This window comes from Boleophthalmus pectinirostris, unplaced genomic scaffold (genome assembly GCF_026225935.1).
Source record: "Boleophthalmus pectinirostris isolate CB_2022bp ecotype Guang Dong unplaced genomic scaffold, ASM2622593v1 HiC_scaffold_9, whole genome shotgun sequence".
NCBI lineage: Eukaryota > Metazoa > Chordata > Actinopteri > Gobiiformes > Gobiidae > Boleophthalmus > Boleophthalmus pectinirostris.
The window spans coordinates 23,637,322-23,656,140 of record NW_026571541.1 but is presented as its reverse complement, the minus strand read 5'-3'; the positions used below and the strand labels follow the sequence as shown (position 1 = coordinate 23,656,140).

General features: G+C 37.9%; 2 protein-coding genes across 3 annotated transcripts; one reads left to right on the top strand and one right to left on the bottom strand.

The window, feature by feature from the left end:
- The first annotated feature begins 48 nt into the window (after nt 1-48).
- nlrc3l (NLR family, CARD domain containing 3-like) lies at nt 49-4,908 on the top strand. The gene is made up of 12 exons (XM_055147731.1): nt 49-244; nt 873-1,067; nt 1,160-1,252; nt 1,852-2,035; nt 2,119-2,266; nt 2,343-2,435; nt 2,518-2,870; nt 2,961-3,170; nt 3,291-3,466; nt 3,558-3,822; nt 3,906-4,118; nt 4,208-4,908. The coding sequence occupies exons 1-12, from the start codon at nt 219-221 to the stop codon at nt 4,574-4,576; spliced, it is 2,325 nt and encodes a 774-aa protein (XP_055003706.1). The 5' UTR covers nt 49-218; the 3' UTR covers nt 4,577-4,908.
- Nucleotides 4,909-5,573: 665 nt separating this feature from the next.
- naalad2 (N-acetylated alpha-linked acidic dipeptidase 2) lies at nt 5,574-14,556 on the bottom strand. Of its 2 annotated transcripts, XR_008631490.1 has the most exons (21): nt 14,425-14,556; nt 13,874-13,985; nt 13,541-13,727; nt 13,303-13,404; nt 13,112-13,237; nt 12,957-13,037; nt 12,607-12,712; nt 12,421-12,514; nt 12,244-12,339; nt 11,920-12,005; nt 11,710-11,829; nt 11,556-11,638; nt 11,421-11,484; nt 11,029-11,096; nt 10,861-10,952; nt 8,993-9,083; nt 8,643-8,907; nt 8,495-8,576; nt 7,854-7,946; nt 7,215-7,743; nt 5,574-6,893 (listed from the first exon to the last, which is right to left on the bottom strand). XR_008631490.1 is itself a non-coding variant. In XM_020940548.2 (20 exons), the coding sequence occupies exons 1-20, from the start codon at nt 14,504-14,506 to the stop codon at nt 7,554-7,556; spliced, it is 2,220 nt and encodes a 739-aa protein (XP_020796207.1). In that variant the 5' UTR covers nt 14,507-14,556; the 3' UTR covers nt 6,958-7,553. The 2 variants fall into 2 exon arrangements, 1 of the variants encoding a protein (XP_020796207.1); XM_020940548.2 differs by lacking the exon at nt 5,574-6,893 and having other exon boundaries at nt 6,958-7,743.
- Nucleotides 14,557-18,819: the final 4,263 nt, after the last annotated feature.

Below are 18,819 nucleotides of genomic sequence, written 5' to 3'. Positions count from 1 at the left end.
TTGATAAGTGCACTTTTCCACTACTACTTTACTTTGAAAGACTGTTTCCGGGGGCTGGACTTCGAAACCGAAAGTCAAAACGTAGTCTTAGTACATCTATGCTGATGGCTCATATTTCTTGTTCAGCCTTGTACTGACTCTATTTTTTAGCGAATTTCCATCGAATGAAATGCAGATTGTCTTAAAATCAAAATCCACTGAATGCTAACACTAAAAGAATGGAGCCCAACGCGGAAGATGACAGGTAATTATTTTAGCGTCCCACACATCAGGCTACAAGATAAGAGCTTAAGCTATAGCCCATGACGACTATAAGACTTCGACTTAAACTTTATTGAACCATTAATTATATAATATAATTTTGTATTTAAACTACCAACTTCACATTGCCTTAGTGATTTTCAAATAGGCTATAAGTCATGGTTTTATAGTCTCCCAAACTGGCTTCCCTACTTTCTAGATTGATCTATAAATCGTGAATTATGTTATTAGGTTATTTTTTTCAGACCAAGAGTTTGCTTTCATACTAACCCGTTTCGATTGCTCACTAGTGGTCTTCCTCAGACAAACTATTGGCCTGAAAAAAAAAACAAAACCCTAATAACATAATTTACGAAGTAAAATGTTTATAGATCAATCTGGAAATTTATCGGAAGACCACATGAACCTCATTGGACTTCGTAAAGTATTTGGCAGATAGGGCAGATTAATGAGCCATACGTTTCTCCGTTTAAAATTTGACTGGATTTTACTTTTAAATTAAATTAATTAAATTCTGTTAATAGTTGTAATTTAAGACTACTAAGCCCCCCGCTTATTACAAAGAAGGCATCTGAAAGAAAAACAAAACAGCATTTTTGTTATTTGTGCAGGTATTCAGATGAGGAGGAGGAGAGGAAAAAACAACAAAGACCACCCTCCAGTTATGGTTCAATGAAAAGTGACAGTGAGGACTTTGAGAACACTGGTGCTTCAGAGGCAGATGAAGATGGCCAAGAGGAAAACCAGTGTGATCAAGAAGTGGCTGGGGTTTTTAATCTCCCTGCTCCTGTTCAGGAGGGGACAGGGTAAAAAACAGATGCACATACATTTTACCACATGAAATTATGGGCTTTATTTTCTTTTCTCAGTGTGAATGAACTTTGTTCTTACTTTGAAGGGTGCAGATTAATCGTCCAATTTCTCCAGAGACAGAGTACACCATGACGACAATGCAGACCAAACCACCTGGAGCACTTGTCATAGAGACCAGGTAGATTTTTTTTAAAATCTATTTTTATTTTTATCAGTGTTTGTTTGACATACTTTGGTAAGAGGGTGGGCCTGGGATTTTATTTGGCAGTCCTGTTCCCTTTCTTATATTGTTTTCTCTCATTTAAATTTCCAATTCCACTTCTTAAATCCATTTATTTTCATCCTAAATGTATCTAAACCCACAGCCAATCATTATTCAGTGCTAGCGCAGCCTCTGCAGCTCAGTGAGTGAAATCTAGAGGTTCTGAGCTTTCACATGAGGCACGGCTTTTCCATATTCTAACAAAAAACTTGTATGTGTGCAGTTGTTCTCAATTGCTGTAGCTACAGAACTCACCATCAAAATTAATAAATAAACAGATTAAAGATTTAAAGTTTAACACTGCTGTAGTCAATAATCAAAATGTGGAATTTCATCACAGTTCTGCTGATTCAAGCATGGCTCATAACACACTGGTGACCTACTAAAAATGGCTTTGCTTTTGGTTCCTGACTGACAAAGCCCTGTTATGGGATGTGTTTTCTCTCTGCCAATTTGAAATGACTGTATTGTATAGTCTGTTAGTATTTGTGTGGTAAGTCAATTTTTTTTATTAGTTCTGATATAGAGCAGTCTCTTGAAGATGAAAATGAAGAGATTGATGAGGATGATGATAATATTTTGATAACCAACTCACCTGAACCACCAGAGCCAATCGAATTTGAACTTGAACAGCCAATGGATATCCACGGCCAGCCAGGCAAATTGCACCTTGAACAGGATCTGCCTCATGTCTTTAAGGTTTGAGTTATTGTAAATCGTAGTGGTCATAGCGACCTAAAGGTGCAATCATTAAACATTCAAAATGGTCTTTTCTCCCTCAGAATATACAGAAAGCCCTGACGGATCTCAGCAAAGAGGAGCTTTACAAGTTTAAGCTAAACTTTCATCAACGACAGTCTGGTTTTACTCTTCAACAAATGTTTGAGGGTGATTTACTTGATTTTGTGGATCGGATTATTGAGATGTTTGGTAAGTCAAAAAATACCTAATAAGAAATCGGAAAATTAAATAAAAAGTTTAGTATGATAATGTTTCAAATCATCAGGCCAGGACCGTTCTCTTTTAAACACAATAAGTACCCTTGATAACATCACCAAGACTAAAGAAGCTGAAGAACTACGAGAGAATTGCAAAAAAGGTAAGAAACACCTTTTTATGACCTATTCTATTTATCAATCTTCAAATGAAAGCTAAACATGTTCTTTTTTTTCCCATTTAAGCATTGATTCGTTCTAGTCTGAAGCAAGATATAGTTAGAAAATATGAGTACATCTTTGAGGGAATACCTCAACCAGGAAAACGCAGTCGTCTGAATGAAGTCTATGTTGAGCCAGAGATTGTCCATTATGCCTGTGGAGGTGTTGTCTCTTCACACGAGTTGAGATTTCCCCTTCAGTCACCGTACCAGAATGGAAATGCAGACACTTTGGTTAGCTTGAACAATCTGTTTCGAATACAGAAGCCTGATGGTCAGCCTGTACGCACTGTGCTGACTTCAGGAATCGCAGGTATCGGCATGACTGTGTCTGTAGGGAAATATTGTTATGACTGGGCAGAACATCGAGCCAATAAGGTGATTTTTAATATAAAGCCCAAGATCATATTACAACCTACAGTCAACATTTTCCCTGTACTTTCTAATGTTATCTTCTTTTTTCTTTAGGATTTGCAATATGTGATCACACTACCGTTTAGTTCTTTGTGGATTCTGAGGAACAGAAATCTTTCTGGTTCAAATGAAATGTCCATCATGAGTGTAATAGAATATCATCATTCTTTGTGTAAAACTAAGAAATATTTAGATGATGAAGACTGCAAGTTTCTCATCATAATGGACTCATTTGACTGTTACCAAACTGTGCTGGACTGGAAGGTGAGCATTTCTCAGTCGTCTTCTAGGTGGCAACTTGTCTAACATATGACTTCTCTTGACTTCACTTTTTAAATACAGCCTTAATGCTGGTTAAATGTAATTCTTAACTTTATTTCCTAGAATTCTCCCATCATAAAAGAAAACCACACTCCTGCAAAAGTAGATGATTTGATTGTGAATCTTATCAGGGGCACTCTTCTCCCCAAAGCTCAAGTGTGGATTTTAGGTCGACGGGCTGCAGTCTCTCAGATTCCATCAGAATTTATCGATGCTGTAACTGAAGTCCAAGGATTCAAGTATGTAATTTCAATTTTGTATCATCATCATCACAAGTATAACTATGCCAGTTCTTACCTCTCAAAGACATTTATTTGTATCTTGTTGTAGTGAGCAGATGAAAGACGATTACCTGACCAGACGCTTCATGGGGGATAAAATTGTAAATCATTATAAACAACTGCCCACACTCTGTGTTATGACTCGGCAGCCGTTCATCTGCTGGATGGTGTCCAGAATCTTTGGGCATAACTTTGGAAGCAAGCAAGATTATGGAAGACATCCCCCCAAACTGACTCCATTTTATGTGAACACCTTACTTATCCAAACCAACCGCAGACTGCAGTTCTACTATGATAAAGCTGAAAACAACCTGGTGAGTTTTTTAAGAATTTTGTGTGATCATATTCCATAATAATCCCTTGTGTAAAACGTGTACATCATCATCTTCACATTTAGAAATGGTCCGATGCTGACAGGGAGATGTTGAACAACTTGGGGAAGATGGCTCTGAAGATGTTGGAGCAGAATTCTAATGTGTTTGTTGAGGAGAACATGAAAGAGCACAGTCTAGACTTCACTGATGTCACAGTATTTTCTGGCCTGTGTAGTGAGCTGCTCCCAGTGTCTTCAGGAAAAAGAAAATTCTGTTTTATACACCCAACTGTTAAGGTATAAAATCTTTCTACTGATGTTGTATTACACTTTCCTAACATTTCTTAAAATCAGCAATCGATGTAAAAGTTACATATTTCTTCCAGGACTTCATGGCTGCTTTATATGTTTACACCGCTTTTCGTGTGGAGTCCAAAAACGTTCTGAAACAGGCGCCCACTTTCTTCACGTCCAGTCAGCAAAACAAATCAGCAGCAGAAGTTGTGCAATGTGCCATAAATCAGACTTTTAACTCGCCACTGGGACAGTATGAGATGTTTTTGAGATTCCTGTGTGGCTTGCTTTCCCCCAACAACAACAGACTGCTTAGTGGAAATCTTTACAACCGCAGTAATGACAAGGTGATTGGCAAAGATGTGACGGCATTGCTAGAGAGGACGCTAGAAACTTGTCCACAAGATAGGACAGAAAACATAAGAGAATGTTTGAGAGAGCTAACCCAGGTGGATGATTAGTTGTTGAAAATTCACTAAGTTAAGCACATTTTTGTATCCTTAAGTTACTCTACAGGGTGAATGGGTTGATGAAATGTGTGCATGTATGTGATTTTTGTTGTTAGCATTTATGTGTCATGTAGACAAACTAAAATATTTTTGGGGAGATTTGAAAAGCGTTTGGAATCCTTAATGCAACTCCTATTTTTTATAGAAAAATATGAAAAGCTTGATGAAATTTTTATGATTTCATATTTGAGTTTGTGCATACATAAATTTGACACTAAGGAAAAGAGTGGTACTGAGGAAATGTGTCATGTGCTTTAGCCTTTTAATAAATTGTTTTTATATTGCCCAGGTGTTGTCTCAGCTTTGTGAATTTATTTTTAGAACTAGTACACTTTTGTAGTATTCTAGTTGTATCATAAAAGGAAATCCTGCTAAGAATATACTAAAATTACTAATTCAGGTTATATGGATTTTAGAATTTTTTGGTGTTTTTTGTTATCAACCAGTTTTATCTTTTGCATATCCTTTTGTGAATAAATTTACAACTCAGTTTACATCTGGGCTATTGATGTGAGCCAGTTGGTTGACATGGATCTGTCCATTGACTGCCCAATTCAGTTTCCACTCACTTTAACTGAACTATGGATGATCTGCAGTGAATACAGTTACTTGTTTTGGATAGTGTCAAGAGTTTTTGTTCTTTTTCTCTATATGAAAAAAACAAACACTAGACTTTCCCTGGCCACAGCCTCTGGAACAAACTGCCCCCTGATATGTCACTATCATCCCCGATATGCGCACTATCACAGACTTTGGCCTGTTTACATCCAGGCTCTAAACTCATCTATTCTGTGTTGAACACTTACTAATGCAGCAACACTTTGCACAATTCATTTTCATTAATGTTTTTTTTAATGTTTTTATATTGTGTTGATTTCAATGTAAACTACTTTGGTCACCTTGAGCGTTGTAAAGAACTGTATAAAATAAGTTCGACTGACTGATTGATATCATTTTAAAATACAAGGAACAAGACCTAAAAAACAATTTTAACCCTTTAATGTTCACTCCAAGAAAAAAACTATTTAAAAATTATTTTTTTGTGCTTTTTAAGTTATTGGGTCACTAATAACAAAAATAAATTAAAAAAAAATATATAGACCCCCCAGTTTTAAAAATATATGCCTCTACCAAATGGTCGAGGTGGTGCTTGATGGTAAAAGTATGTAATACATATCTATAAATGTATATTATCAATAAAATTATTATTTAATAACTAGAAGTACAAAAAAGAAAGTAGAAAACATAAAAATACCAGAAAACAATTCATGTCAATTAAATTTCATTCCAACAAATGAATTTCGCTCCCATTTTCTGCATAAAATTCCAATACTTATGTGACAATAGTACTTTCAAAAACATATGGGGCATTTATGTATTTCCCCTGTCTTAAAATAATAAAAAAGAACACCTGAGGACCTATCCAACTTCTCAGTTGTGCTGTGTAAAATCTTCAAAGAACTTATTTTCTTGCATTGAACAAATTCAAAAAGGATACAAATCTCTCAAACTAAATAATGGTAACCAGTGGTAACCCTCGGCACATTATTTTTGATGATACGCTACAAAGCATTCCCTCACTCCGATCAAGCACAGGAAAACATTGCACTTCTCACATTTCCATCTTGACACACCCTTTGGGCAGAGGCTGCACCGTCCCTGGTTGTCAGTGTGAAGTGGCCAATGTCCATAGTTGTCATAGCGTATGTCTGGTTGTGGCCGTGGGGGTCTTGGGGGGAGGTGTTTCTTCTCACAGGACATTTATGGTGGACAAGCAGATGATGGCTGACCAACTCTAGGTGCTGGCTTGTTGACTTGTTTCAAACTGTGGGCCACAGCCAGGTGAAACATTTTGAGAGGCATTGTTTTTTCCTTCAGTAGGTCACAGTCTCCCTTGTAGACAAACCAAGAATTGGAAATGCACAGGTCAAGGGCGTATCCAAACAGGGGGAAGTACCAGTGTTGTTATTTGGCTGGGGTTTTGTACCCCAGAAACTTGAATCAGGAACCTGGAATTCATCAATATCTACATGCTTCCAGATTCTCCTGGATTCGTTTTCTTTCTTTTCAGCCATTTTTTTCTTCTTTGTGCATGGGGGTGACACAGGGGCCTCATCCAGCTCTTCCATTACTTTGTTTTAAGGTGTTTTTCTCTTTTTTTCTTCTTCTTAGCAGATGTGCTTGTAGAGGGCATCTCCTCTTCATCCATAAATTCAGTGGAAAGGTCGCCGATCACCTCTACTTGTTTGGGCAGATAATCAGGATCCCGCTATTACACATATTAAATAATTTCAGTATAATAACACTGTAATTGTAACATATTGGCAACAATGTGTGAACAGAAGTGTTTTTATTCCATCAAAAATAGTAAAATTTAATGAAATTAGCATAAATTCACCAAACTGTTACCATATGGTTGAGATGTCACTCCATGCCAAGTTTTACCATAGAGTGACATCTCAACCGTTTGGTCAAGCATGTTTTCAAAAAATAATTTGACCCTTATAAAATGTTTTTCTGTTGCAGCAAGTGACATAATTCTGTTAAGTAATGTGTTAGATGATGTAATATGTTGAAAAAACTGATTTACCTTTAAAAATGCAGCCAGAAGTTGTGCATATGTTAGAAGTGATTTTTCTGTTTTTAACTTGCTAGAGTCACGATGAGTGAAAAGTCCTACTGTCAAAAAATAGAGTGCCCTCTAAAGGTTATTTCATGCATAGCATACTTCAACCAAGTGGTTGAGATTATCCAATCAGGTTGAGTTCAGTTCAACACATTTCCCAATAAGATATAGTGACTCAAAATGTGATCTACCAAATGGTTGAGCAGAACATTAAAGGGTTAATACAAAAATGATATACACTTTTAATGTGGCTGCTATTTTACATTTTTGAATGTTACATATAGTCCAAAGTGAGTGGTCTCTTCATGCTGGTGATGTGAGCGTCATGGCCGCTGCATGGACTGTGAATGAGGCTATGCTGATTTGACGCTTGACTTCATCCCAGGACTTATCTGGGTCAGCTGCATTTTCAATGTCAAACAATGCATCATAGATTCCTGGGAAAGACTCGCCGGCATACTTGTTGTGGCTACTGGGAGCGAAAATAACATGCCTAAAACACAAGAAACATGTTTAATTGTAAAATGGCATTGCCTTCCAGTGCCCTACACTAGAGAATATTGAACTTTTAAAAACACTTAAAAAGTCTGATAATTTACTTGCCTGTGAAATGGTCTGCCTGGTAAACCTAAAGGGTCTATGAATGCACGTTCCAAGTACATGAGCTGATCATTCACTATGCGGACCTGCAAAGGACTATGAAATAGAAATATGTCAAATTTCATGTTACACTAACAATAGACATTGACATTTCAAATTTTGTAAACAATTACATTCTCAGTTACGCAATGTTTGCATCTAGAGGCAAAAGTGAAGTAGAACATATTGCAATTTCAATAAAGAAAGAGGGTTTGGTAAATGAAAGCCACTCAGATACAAGAAATATCAGAGTCAGATTTGAAGAATGCAATGTTTATTTTAAAGTAGATAATTATAAACATTACTTAGCATTTTTGGTGAATAGTTATTTTTTGGTTTTACAGAAATGTTGACCACACAGTTTTAAAATTTGAACTGCAGAGGCCCATTATGCACTAACAAATTAATCTTGTTTTAAGCCTTATAAATTATAAATTAAATTATAATATTTTTGTTTGATGTCCTTTAATCATTGAAAAGGTCTCATTTTGTCTTAATTTTGCCTCCATTACACATCATTCTGGTTGACAGTGTTAAACAGGGTTTATAATATAAAAAATATGAAAAAAGACATACAGTTTTATATTATACAGGTGGCTACTTACTCTGCTGTATTCAAAGACTGTAACCTCTCATGGAAATCATTGGCTGCTGCTGTAAAGTTTCCAACTGCTGAAAAAAGTGAATCTTGGAACAAAAAACAAAAAATTAAAAACCAAAATTTTCTCTATGATAGAAGCAGACTACACTTACCAAATGACACTTCATATTTCTGCATTTGCTCTGGGTGTTTTTCTGCGATTTGTGAGATGATCAGTGCGTATGTATTGAGTGAGTCTGCATATTCTTTGGCACTGAGAGGTAGGAGCACAGAATCAGCCAATAAGAATACTAGCCCTCCACGGACCCGAGCCACTGCTTCTAGTCGTCTGAAGGAGGGGTCATAGAACCTCTCCACAATCTCAAAGGTTTCATACACACTGTGGTACACTGGATAACTGCTGTAGCGTTCAGTTTTCTGACACAGATGGAAAGAACACTGGTTTAGACAAAATACACTATAGGTTAGCAATTATATTATTATCCAAATAGTCACAGCCAACCTGATTTTTGGTGTACCTGGCTCGACCGGCAGCAATTCCGAGACGGATGAAGTAAGCCTCAAAGTCACTGCCTGAGCCCAGCTTACTTATTCTACAAAAGAAAGATCTAGTTAGCTATAGCCTAAGCCTACACTTAGTGCATTGTAGTCTATGACTTGACATGTCAATGTATTTAAAGTAATCTACTTACATTTGAAAAAAGAAAAAAAAGCACATTCAATAGATTTTGTTCTTGAGAGTGCAAATTAAACTTCCATACATTTAGAGAAAAAAATGTCCAAAGTAAGATTTCCCCCCTTTTATTTTCTGTTTAATTAATTTAAGATGAATATAAAATAATAATATACTGACTCTGCAATAGTCCCCACACTCCTGCTTCACTGACTCAGTGGACTGTTAAAAATTGTTCAAGGATTGTCCTTGATTGTCCACCTCTCCAACGTCCCTGTGTCTCTGCCCTGTGCTGTCCATCACCTCATTGAATTTAGGCAAGTGTCTCTCCCAGAACTAACTGAGGCACTTGCACATCTCAAACACACTAGCTGCCACATTGACATTTTACCTGCAACCCTTTTAAAAGATGTATTTCTCTCTATTTTATTCATTATAAATTCATCTCAGCGTCATTTTTTAAACGATCTATTGTACACCCACTCATTCCCACTCACACTCAATTTAGACATTAAGGATATTTCAGACTACTAATAGGCCCATACCCAATTACCTTTCATATTTAACATCAACATTAACATTTATACATGCCCCTTGGGTTTAATTCTTGAGATAAAACAGATTAAGTACCACCTCTATGCTGAGGATACCCAGCTACCCTGTCTCCACAAACAAGGGCTCTGCCCTTGCCACTCTCCATACATGTCTTGTGTATAGTATAAAAAGTGGATGTCTCATATTTTCCTCAAGCTGAATGAAAATAAGATATTTTATTTCAACCTATTTTAACACCCTCACATCTGACCTTGGGTCCCTCGCTACAGATTTGCACAATTATGTAAAGAACCTTGTTGTTTTTATGTTTGTATCTAATAGACTGGACAACTGTAACTCCTTATTTTCAAGCCTCCCACAATCCTCCTTCAACAGGTTACAGTTAGTCCAACATGCTGCTGTCAGGTGCTCACCAGTCCTAAAAAGACAGACTATGTCACACCCATCCTAGCCCAACTCCACTGGGTACTCGGACTCTCTTAAAGGTACATTGTGTAACTTTTCTGGTGGCACTCACAGTCAGAATGCCTGTTTTCTAGATATTTTAAGCTATAAAACCACCATTTAATGACTGTAAGGTAGAGCTGCTTAATGTCATAATGTGGAACATTCCAGGCAGAGCAATGACATATCCATCGAAACAAGCAGGTGACGGAGCCTCCACAATCTCCTCAACACTAAGGAGGGTGAGTTTTCTCTTGTGGCCCCAAAGCTCTGGAAGGCCCTCCCACTTCATCTAGGACATGCTCCTCCTTGCCCTGAATTTAACCCTCTTATAAACACACTTTTTCGAGATGACATTCAACACCCTGTAAACTTTGGATTTTATCTTTGTATATTCAGCTACTTTTTTGTGTACTAGTTTTATTGTTTTACTCTGTGTTTCTCTGGTTGTAAAGAATACTGGTGCAACTTGTTATGGGTTATGTTTTAAATATGCTATACAAATAAAATTGACTTGACCTGACAAGCAACTTATTCCAGCGAGACAATATTAAGTAATCATTAACAGAACAATGTCTCTCTTGAAACACTGTATGAGATGAATGAATATGAATGAGATAACATACGTGGCCATGAGAATCCAATGTTAGAGAAGCTCAGAGCCTCTGAAGACTCTATATAAAAGCATGTGTTTGTACCTGGGTGCATCACGGTAGCTTGTCCAGTTGTCTTTTTTATGCCAGCTTTCATATAGAGACATTCCCTCTTCTCCTTCCTCTGGACTGCCAATCTACACAATATAGACATTTTATAGTAAGTACAAGTATCTCTGAACGTGCACTGTTTACCTGCCCTTTTCACCTCACCTGCTTTGTTATGTCATATACAAGCGTGTAAAGAGAAGGTGTGCAGTCTACCCTCAGTGTATACATACCTAAGATAAAACACACAAAATATTATATACAGATATTTAGTAAAATTAAGCTTATATAACCACAAGAACAAATACAGTCTTTGGAAGTCAGTTTTATATTATGTACATTTGAGAGAGGCTATGAGTGAGGCCATTTCATAAACACAGGTAGATCATCATAACAAGGCCAGATCCTTCTCATCCATAATAGCGCGATATAGATAAAAATAAAAAAGAAGGATATTCATCAATCAGTGTGCCAACATTTACAACACAGCTTATTCAAAACAAAAAAAAAAGTTTTCTCTTATCTTAATTTTGCGATTTCAAGATTTTGATTCTTACCTTCTATAGCAGAGTCAGCATTGATATAAGCTACAGCTCTCTCTTGGAGCAGTTTGGCATTATCCTATAAGACAAAGCGAGCATTTAACGAAGGTGTCACAAAATAAAATATATGGGAATCTGATATGTTGTTACCTCCGCCCACTCTGTTGACCCCTGGAGGCCAAATTCCTCTGCATCCCAGCTGGCAAATATTATAGTTCTCCGAGGTCTCCATCCTTCATGTACAAACAACAAACATGAAAAAGCATAAAAGTGAAATAAATTACTGCATTTAAATATCAGCTACCTCTACTGAGCAGGCAGCCAGCACTCCTCACAGCCTCATGAACTACTGCAGCACCAGACATGGGATCGATGGCTCCAAAGACCCAGGCATCTCTGTGTCCACCCAGAATAACATATCTGTCTTTGCACAGCCAAAAACAAAGCAAATTAGTCCCCTCCAAGTTTAATATTTCTCAGCATTAGTGCTACATAAAAGAACACGATGCTTTACCTGGTTCAAGACTGCCTCTAATCTTGCCGATGACATTGTAGATCCTCATTACCTGGCTGTTGGTGTGGATGTTTAAACGCACCGTACTTCAAGTAGAATAAGAGAAATCCAACTTTTTAAAATTGAAAGCAACACAATTAACACTAATTTATGCAAAACACGTTCTCACAACAAATAACATATTGTTATTTCTGACACTGCACACAGACAGCTTCAACAGAGCAACCGTAAGACAACTGGTACACTCAAACTAGAAATCTATTGGATACATAGGCCTTTGTAAGTTACCATAACATTAGGCCTACAATGTAGGTAAATGCTTACAAATTTTTATATTCATTGATGAATCCTGGTCCAATCCTGTATGAGACATTCAGAGCTCCCTTCCAGTTGTTGGGTGGAATCTGTCCTCCCATGTTCCTGGAAGTAAATTTCAATTTTTGTCTCAATAATAGTGTACAAACTTTCCAGCCAATGATAAAATAAGAAAGTGCAACTAACTTTAGCAAGTGAATTGCATCATGGTATCCTATGGGATGCACAGGGATCTTGGATAGTCCAACTCCTTCCTCAAGTTTGGATCTGTATGTGTATTCTGTGAGGTAAGTGATTAAACAACATCAATTGCTTAATAATAGAGCAATTATAACATTTTGGAGGTTTACTTAAAATATAAAAAGAGTTTACCTTTTGCAGGGTATCCAGGTGTCAGGGGGTCACCTGCTCCATTCAAGTTTAGCACATTTCCTCTCTGAGCTCCTCCTCCGGGCAAATTCCAGCCCTCTGGGTAAGCCTAAACATGTTACAGAATAAACTGCACTGGTCACTTTTTCTCATTATCAGATATCTGGTTTTACTGGTTTTACTGGTTTTACTGGTTTTAGGGTAACAAAAAACAAATATTGTCAAAACAAACACAATTCTCTTATCTTATGAGGTTACTCAAATGAGCAAGTAACTGTAACTTGTTACTTCTTTAGAAATATGGATATAGTTCTTATGTGCCACTCTTATATGTGCCACTTGAAGATGCTCACTTGTACTCCATCAGCACAGTAGTCTGCTGGGTCAGAAAACATGATGAGGCCTTTTGCTCCTGATAACATAGCATTTTTCACCTGTTAAAGAAACATTAATTCAATCTTTTACTGTTTTGTTTTCTACTGCTGGGTTCCAATGTAAAATCCCTTACCTTATTGCCCCGGAATATTTTTCCATATCTGACTATTACAATTTTTCCTGTTACATTTATTCCCATTTGTCTCTCCAGCTGGAAAAAGTCTTCTGTCCTGCCATAATTGACATAGACCAATTCGCCCTGCAGGAGACAGACAGTCAATTCACTTATTGCATTATTGTTTTGGTTAATCTGAAAAGGCTCACCTCTGGTTTTCCTTTAGCTGAAAATGCACTATATGGGGGCACAATGTTTGAAATGTTTTCATAGCCTTCTGGAACAGGCTCAGCCAAAGATGTATTGACAATCTGCACACATGAACAGTGTATCAACCTTAGTTGCCACGTTGAAAGTAGTTTCCAGAGCCCTACTTCTTTATCTAACTATAAGGTAATAAAAGAGACATTGGACTTCTGAGACAATGATACTGATATTGCTGACTACCTCATTTCCCAGTGAATCCACTATGGAGATGTAATTTGGCTGTGTTTTGTTGGGATAGGACAGCAGGACATCGTAGTGCACCAGCTCTACAGAGTCCAGCCCAAAGTCCTGCCACTCTTTTTGGATCTGCTCGGCATATTTCAGGTTCTGCTCGGTTCCAGCCAAGTGAGGGAGCTGTGTGAATGACCTACATGAGAAATAATTGTTAGTGATGATGAAGAAACTTACCTTGTTATAATTGGAGGAATCTGAAAACACATTTATTGTTTAATTTCAGATAAGTTGTTCTTAAAGATTTTTTCAAAGGAGACAGTACATCACTTTGGCATTTACCTCAGATGCTTTCTTATGTTTTCTGCTTTCATTTCTTCTAAAAAATCCTTCAGGAACTTGCTGGAGTCTTTCTGATTTTCAGTGTTTGGATGTGCAGGCTTCGCAAACCAGCCTTAGGTAGAAGATGAGGTTTATAACAGTTTGGAAGCAATTGAAATAATATTTTATTATATTATTTTATATATCAAATACAATAATTCATTCAAATATGAACTGTGTAACCTGACAGGATGCATTAAACATATCTATCCAGCATGTTTACTTGACATCACCTGCTCTTTCCGGAGAAGTAGATAAATAATGCCAAACTCTGGAGCATTCTAAGCAAAGAATGAATAACTCCATGGAGACAAGTAAGTAGCAAGTCTCAAAGTGCACCTTTAAGGCAGCATGGGTAAGAAAGTTGATGCAACAAAAAACGCAGCATAGAAAGTATGTGTCAAAGTACTTTTGTGTATGCATGTGAAATGTGCCTAAGGGGTGATAGCAAAGCCTACTGACACATATTGTTGAACTTAAAGTGAGGCTCAATAAGTGAAACGTAAGCTTACCTATGATATATCCTAAGAAGAAAACTCCCAGGGTGACCATTGTCCAGAACATCCACCGTAATAACGGACTTTTTGTTCCCATTTTAAGGCCTTACAACAACACCCCAGTCTCACAAGAGTGCCTGCACAGAGATAGGGAATAATTTGTTTATGTAGTGCGCAGTAAGAGAAGAGAGAGAAAAGAGAGAAGAGAGAGAGAGGTAGGGAGAAAGAGGGGGAGGGGGCAATGAGGCAAGCTTCCAATGAGTGCAGTGAAGTGACAAGTGTGTTATCAGGACTACAAAGTTGCTCATTACAGCCCGGTGTGGTCAGTGGAATGGTGAGTGCTGTGCACCTTGGCCACCACACTGCTGAGTCAGTACAAATGAACTAAACAATATACTCTAATGTCATTGTGACCACTGTTACAGCAGTAACTTAAGTCAAGGAGTTAGAAGTGGAGTAGTAATCCTTATTACACAAATTGGATTTTTGCCAGCTTCAAGCCATGTTAAAATTGTGTTATCAAAAACATACCCGGAGTTGTGTATTGTTCCATTCACACATTTGATTAACTTTTTATTTTTAATCTGTCTACATCTCCAAAGCTCAAAATGCTCTGTTCCACCTTGTAATGTCATGATGCAGTTGTTTTCAATCTAATAGCTACCTCTTACCTACCTCTTATACTCAAACTCACTCCAATGGAAAGACCTTCAGTGTTTCTCCATAGATTTCTGATCTTTGTAGTCCAGTCCACTTAATGCCCTTTTGTTCGTCTCATTCTTAATCCTCACTCAATATAAACAAAAATTATTTCTCTAAATCAAAGTACTAAATGTCTCACATTTGAGGTCATATATCTCCTCTTGTGCTTTGTGAACAGCTGCGTATGCTTTGCTTAAGCTTTAGGTTTCAAGCTGTGGGACACTCTCCACCCTCAGGAATTTAGGGAGGACAAACTCCACACCTCAGAGCATCCAGGCATAAAGCTAGCCTAGTGTACAGTAACAACTTTAAAGGTGCATTGTGTAAGTTTTCTGGTAGAGGGTCCATTAAATACTTTTTTCAGGAAGATGTTATTGCTTTGTCTTAAATGTTTCACAGTATGATATTAAACCTTTCTATCTTCATGGAGACCAAACCAGACTAAGTAACAGGTCAAATCTGTGGAGAGGTGACCCACTCACAGTCAGAATGCCTGTTTTTCTAGGTAATTTTGAGCTATAAAATCCTCCTATAATTGAATACATGTAAGGTAGAGCTGTTTAATGTCGTACTGTGGTACATTCCTGGCAATGCAATGAGATCTCCATAGAAACAGGCAGGCGACAGACCCCAAACCAAAAAAGTTGTGCAGTGCACCAATAATAGGCCGAGGAGCCTATCAGTAATAGCTGACCTAGTAAAATAATTACCTTATGGAGCCTACAATAAAACTAACTAAAAAACTAACTAACATTTATGTTCCCCACATACAGAATAAAATACTTGAAAATTAAAGTATTTTATTTGATTACTATCTTTGGGGGGAAAAAAGAAAAAGAACAATTGACCATTTTAAATTAAACATTTAAAAATGTGTGTGAAATAGGTCGGGGCCCCCTCTTAACTCAGTGCCTATAAATGGTGCAAATCTAGTTCTTATTTTAATTTTAATTTTAATTAATTAGACTGACAATTCTTCAGAATCTCAGAAAAACAGCCTGAGCCTGTTGTATCTAGGCTGCGAACACTTTTGTCACCCTGAAATTAAAATTCACTTATTAGTCTGGTTCCTTATATACTTTTGTGGGAATTTTTGGGTGATTTGCTAAACTATATATTTTTGGAAAGGTTATAGTATATGGAGTCAGAAAATCAATGTTTGCATTTGCCCAGATGTCTATATGGCAGTCACATTGAATAAAAAAAAAAAAAAAAAGGCCGCCAAAAACTCTTTTTGAAATATTTCAGCCTCTAAATAAGTTGAAATGTTGATTTTAACTGCTACAGATGAACAGATGCCCGAGCCACCACAGCTGGTAGCGCCACCCGAGCCACCACAGTAGCGGCTCTACTCCGAGCTCCTCCCGTGTGACTGAGCTCCTCACCCTATCTCTAAGGGAGCGCCCAGCCACCCTGCGAAGGAAACTCATTTCGAGCTCTTGTATCCTCAATCTCGTCCTTTTGGTCATTACCCAGAGCTCAAGACCGTAGGTGAATGTAGACTGACCGGTAAATCGAGAGCTTTGCCTTTCGGCTCAGCTCGCTCTTCACCACAATGGTCCGATATAGTGACCGCATCACTGCCGACGCTGCATTGATCCACCTGTCAATCTCACGCTCCATCCTCCCATCACTCGTGAACAAGACCCCGAGATACTTGAACTCCTCCACTTGAGGCAAGGACTCTCCACTCAGCCTTTTTCTGGTCGAGAACCATGGCCTCAGATTTGGAGGAGCTGATCCTCATCCCAGCCACTTCACACTCGGGTCAAACCGCCCCAGTGCTGCAGGTCATCAGGACAACGTCATCTGCAAACAGCAGAGATGATCCTGTGGTCCCCAAACCGGCTCCCTCCAACCCCTGACTGTGCCTAGAAATTCTGTCCATAAATAAAATGAACAGAACTGGTGACAAGGGAGGCCTTGGGGAGTCCAACATGTCAGGGAACAGGTCTGACTTACTGCCGGCAATGCAAACACAGCTCCTGCTCCGGTCATACAAGGACCGGACAGCCGTTGGCAAAGGGCCCCGGACCCCATACTCTCAGAGCACCCCCCACAGGACACCACGAGGGACACGGTCGAATGCCTTCTCCAGATCCACAAAGCACATGTTTGAGGATCTGGATTATATCAAATTTTATCAAACTTTTGCGCTGCCTACGACATGGACTGAACTAAGACTAAACCAGGACTAAACCAGAACTGAAACAGGACTCACCGTCAGGACGGGCTCGGAGGTGACCGCAGGAGAAAGGACCGGCTCAGCTACGTACCTCATGGAGGTAAACGGGGCAATTGCTCGATCGTGCTTTGCGGACAAACTGCTTGGAGTTCTCTCTCTTAAATCCAATTACTACGAGCCTGTAATACACAATACGCATTCATACGCTGTAAAAAAAAAAAAAAAAAAAAAAAAAAAAGCATGCAAAATTGCAAAAAAAAAAAAAAATAAAAAAATCCGACAAACGGTGAGACCGCGAAAGGTGAACCGCAATATAGCGAGGGACAACTGTAGCTCAATGTCCAATGTCCTGTGTTTGGAGGAGTATTACATGCGAATATTACAATGAAATTGCAAGAAAAAAACAAACCGGGTCATTTTTGACCCACTCTAAGGGTTAATGTGGGTAGGTCTTATAGCTTTGTAACTAGCACCATTTGATTCCCTGACCCTGAAAATGTGGGTTTAGCAGTTAAAATCAACATTTCAACTTATTCAGAGGCTGAGATATTTCAAAGAGATTTTTGGTGGCCATTTTTAGGAAATTCAATATGGCCGCCATATAGACATCTGGGCAAATGCAAACAATGATTTTCTGACTCCATATACTATAACATTTCCAAAAATATATAGTTTAGCAAATCCCCCAAAAATTCGCATTAAGGTTAAAAAATGAATATAAGGAACCGGACTATGCAATGGAATATGAAAACAGTAGTATTTATGTAAAGAGGTACTGTAACTAAACATAAGACAAACTCAGGAATAAAGTTCAAGTTGAATTATTTTTTCCATTTGTTGTTCACTAATATTTAAGTTATAATCTGAATAAATCCAAGACACCATGAGGCGGGCAGGCCACTGGAAAACACTGCCACAGTAGTTCACTTCAACTCAACCATATGGAAACGTTTCAAAAGCCCAACACTGATGTAGTGCTATATTCAAAATAAAAAAAATGTCTAGGTGTTTGACGTTAACACTGTGAATCAAGAACTATTAATTTTACTCTACAGCACTGTCATAGTTGAAATAACTCTTGACTATGTTGAAACATATCTGGATTTTCTTCACTTTACTCACAACAACACCAACACTGTGAATTTAACACTTTTGAATTTGCAGTGAACAGGTTTTACCCCCAGAGACATAATTAAAACAAAACCGTAAACTGTCTTTAAAGGACAGCAGAGGGGTAAACCAGAGGGTCTTAACAGTTTTTGACCTTGGGCCTTTGTGGCACCTTCTGTACAAAGTAACCTGGGACCCAATCTCATATTAAGTGTATTGAAGTGTACCTTCAACAAGGTGCTTTAGGCCCTACTTCGGGGCCCTGTCAGAAAGGGTGTGTGCAGTGTTGTGACCAATTTTATGTACAGAATAGGCCATCTGATAAACATCTGATTGTAAAAGCTACACATAACAAACAACTGACCTATATTCTGTAGATTATTCTACATTTAAACCTTTAAATTTTAACGGTT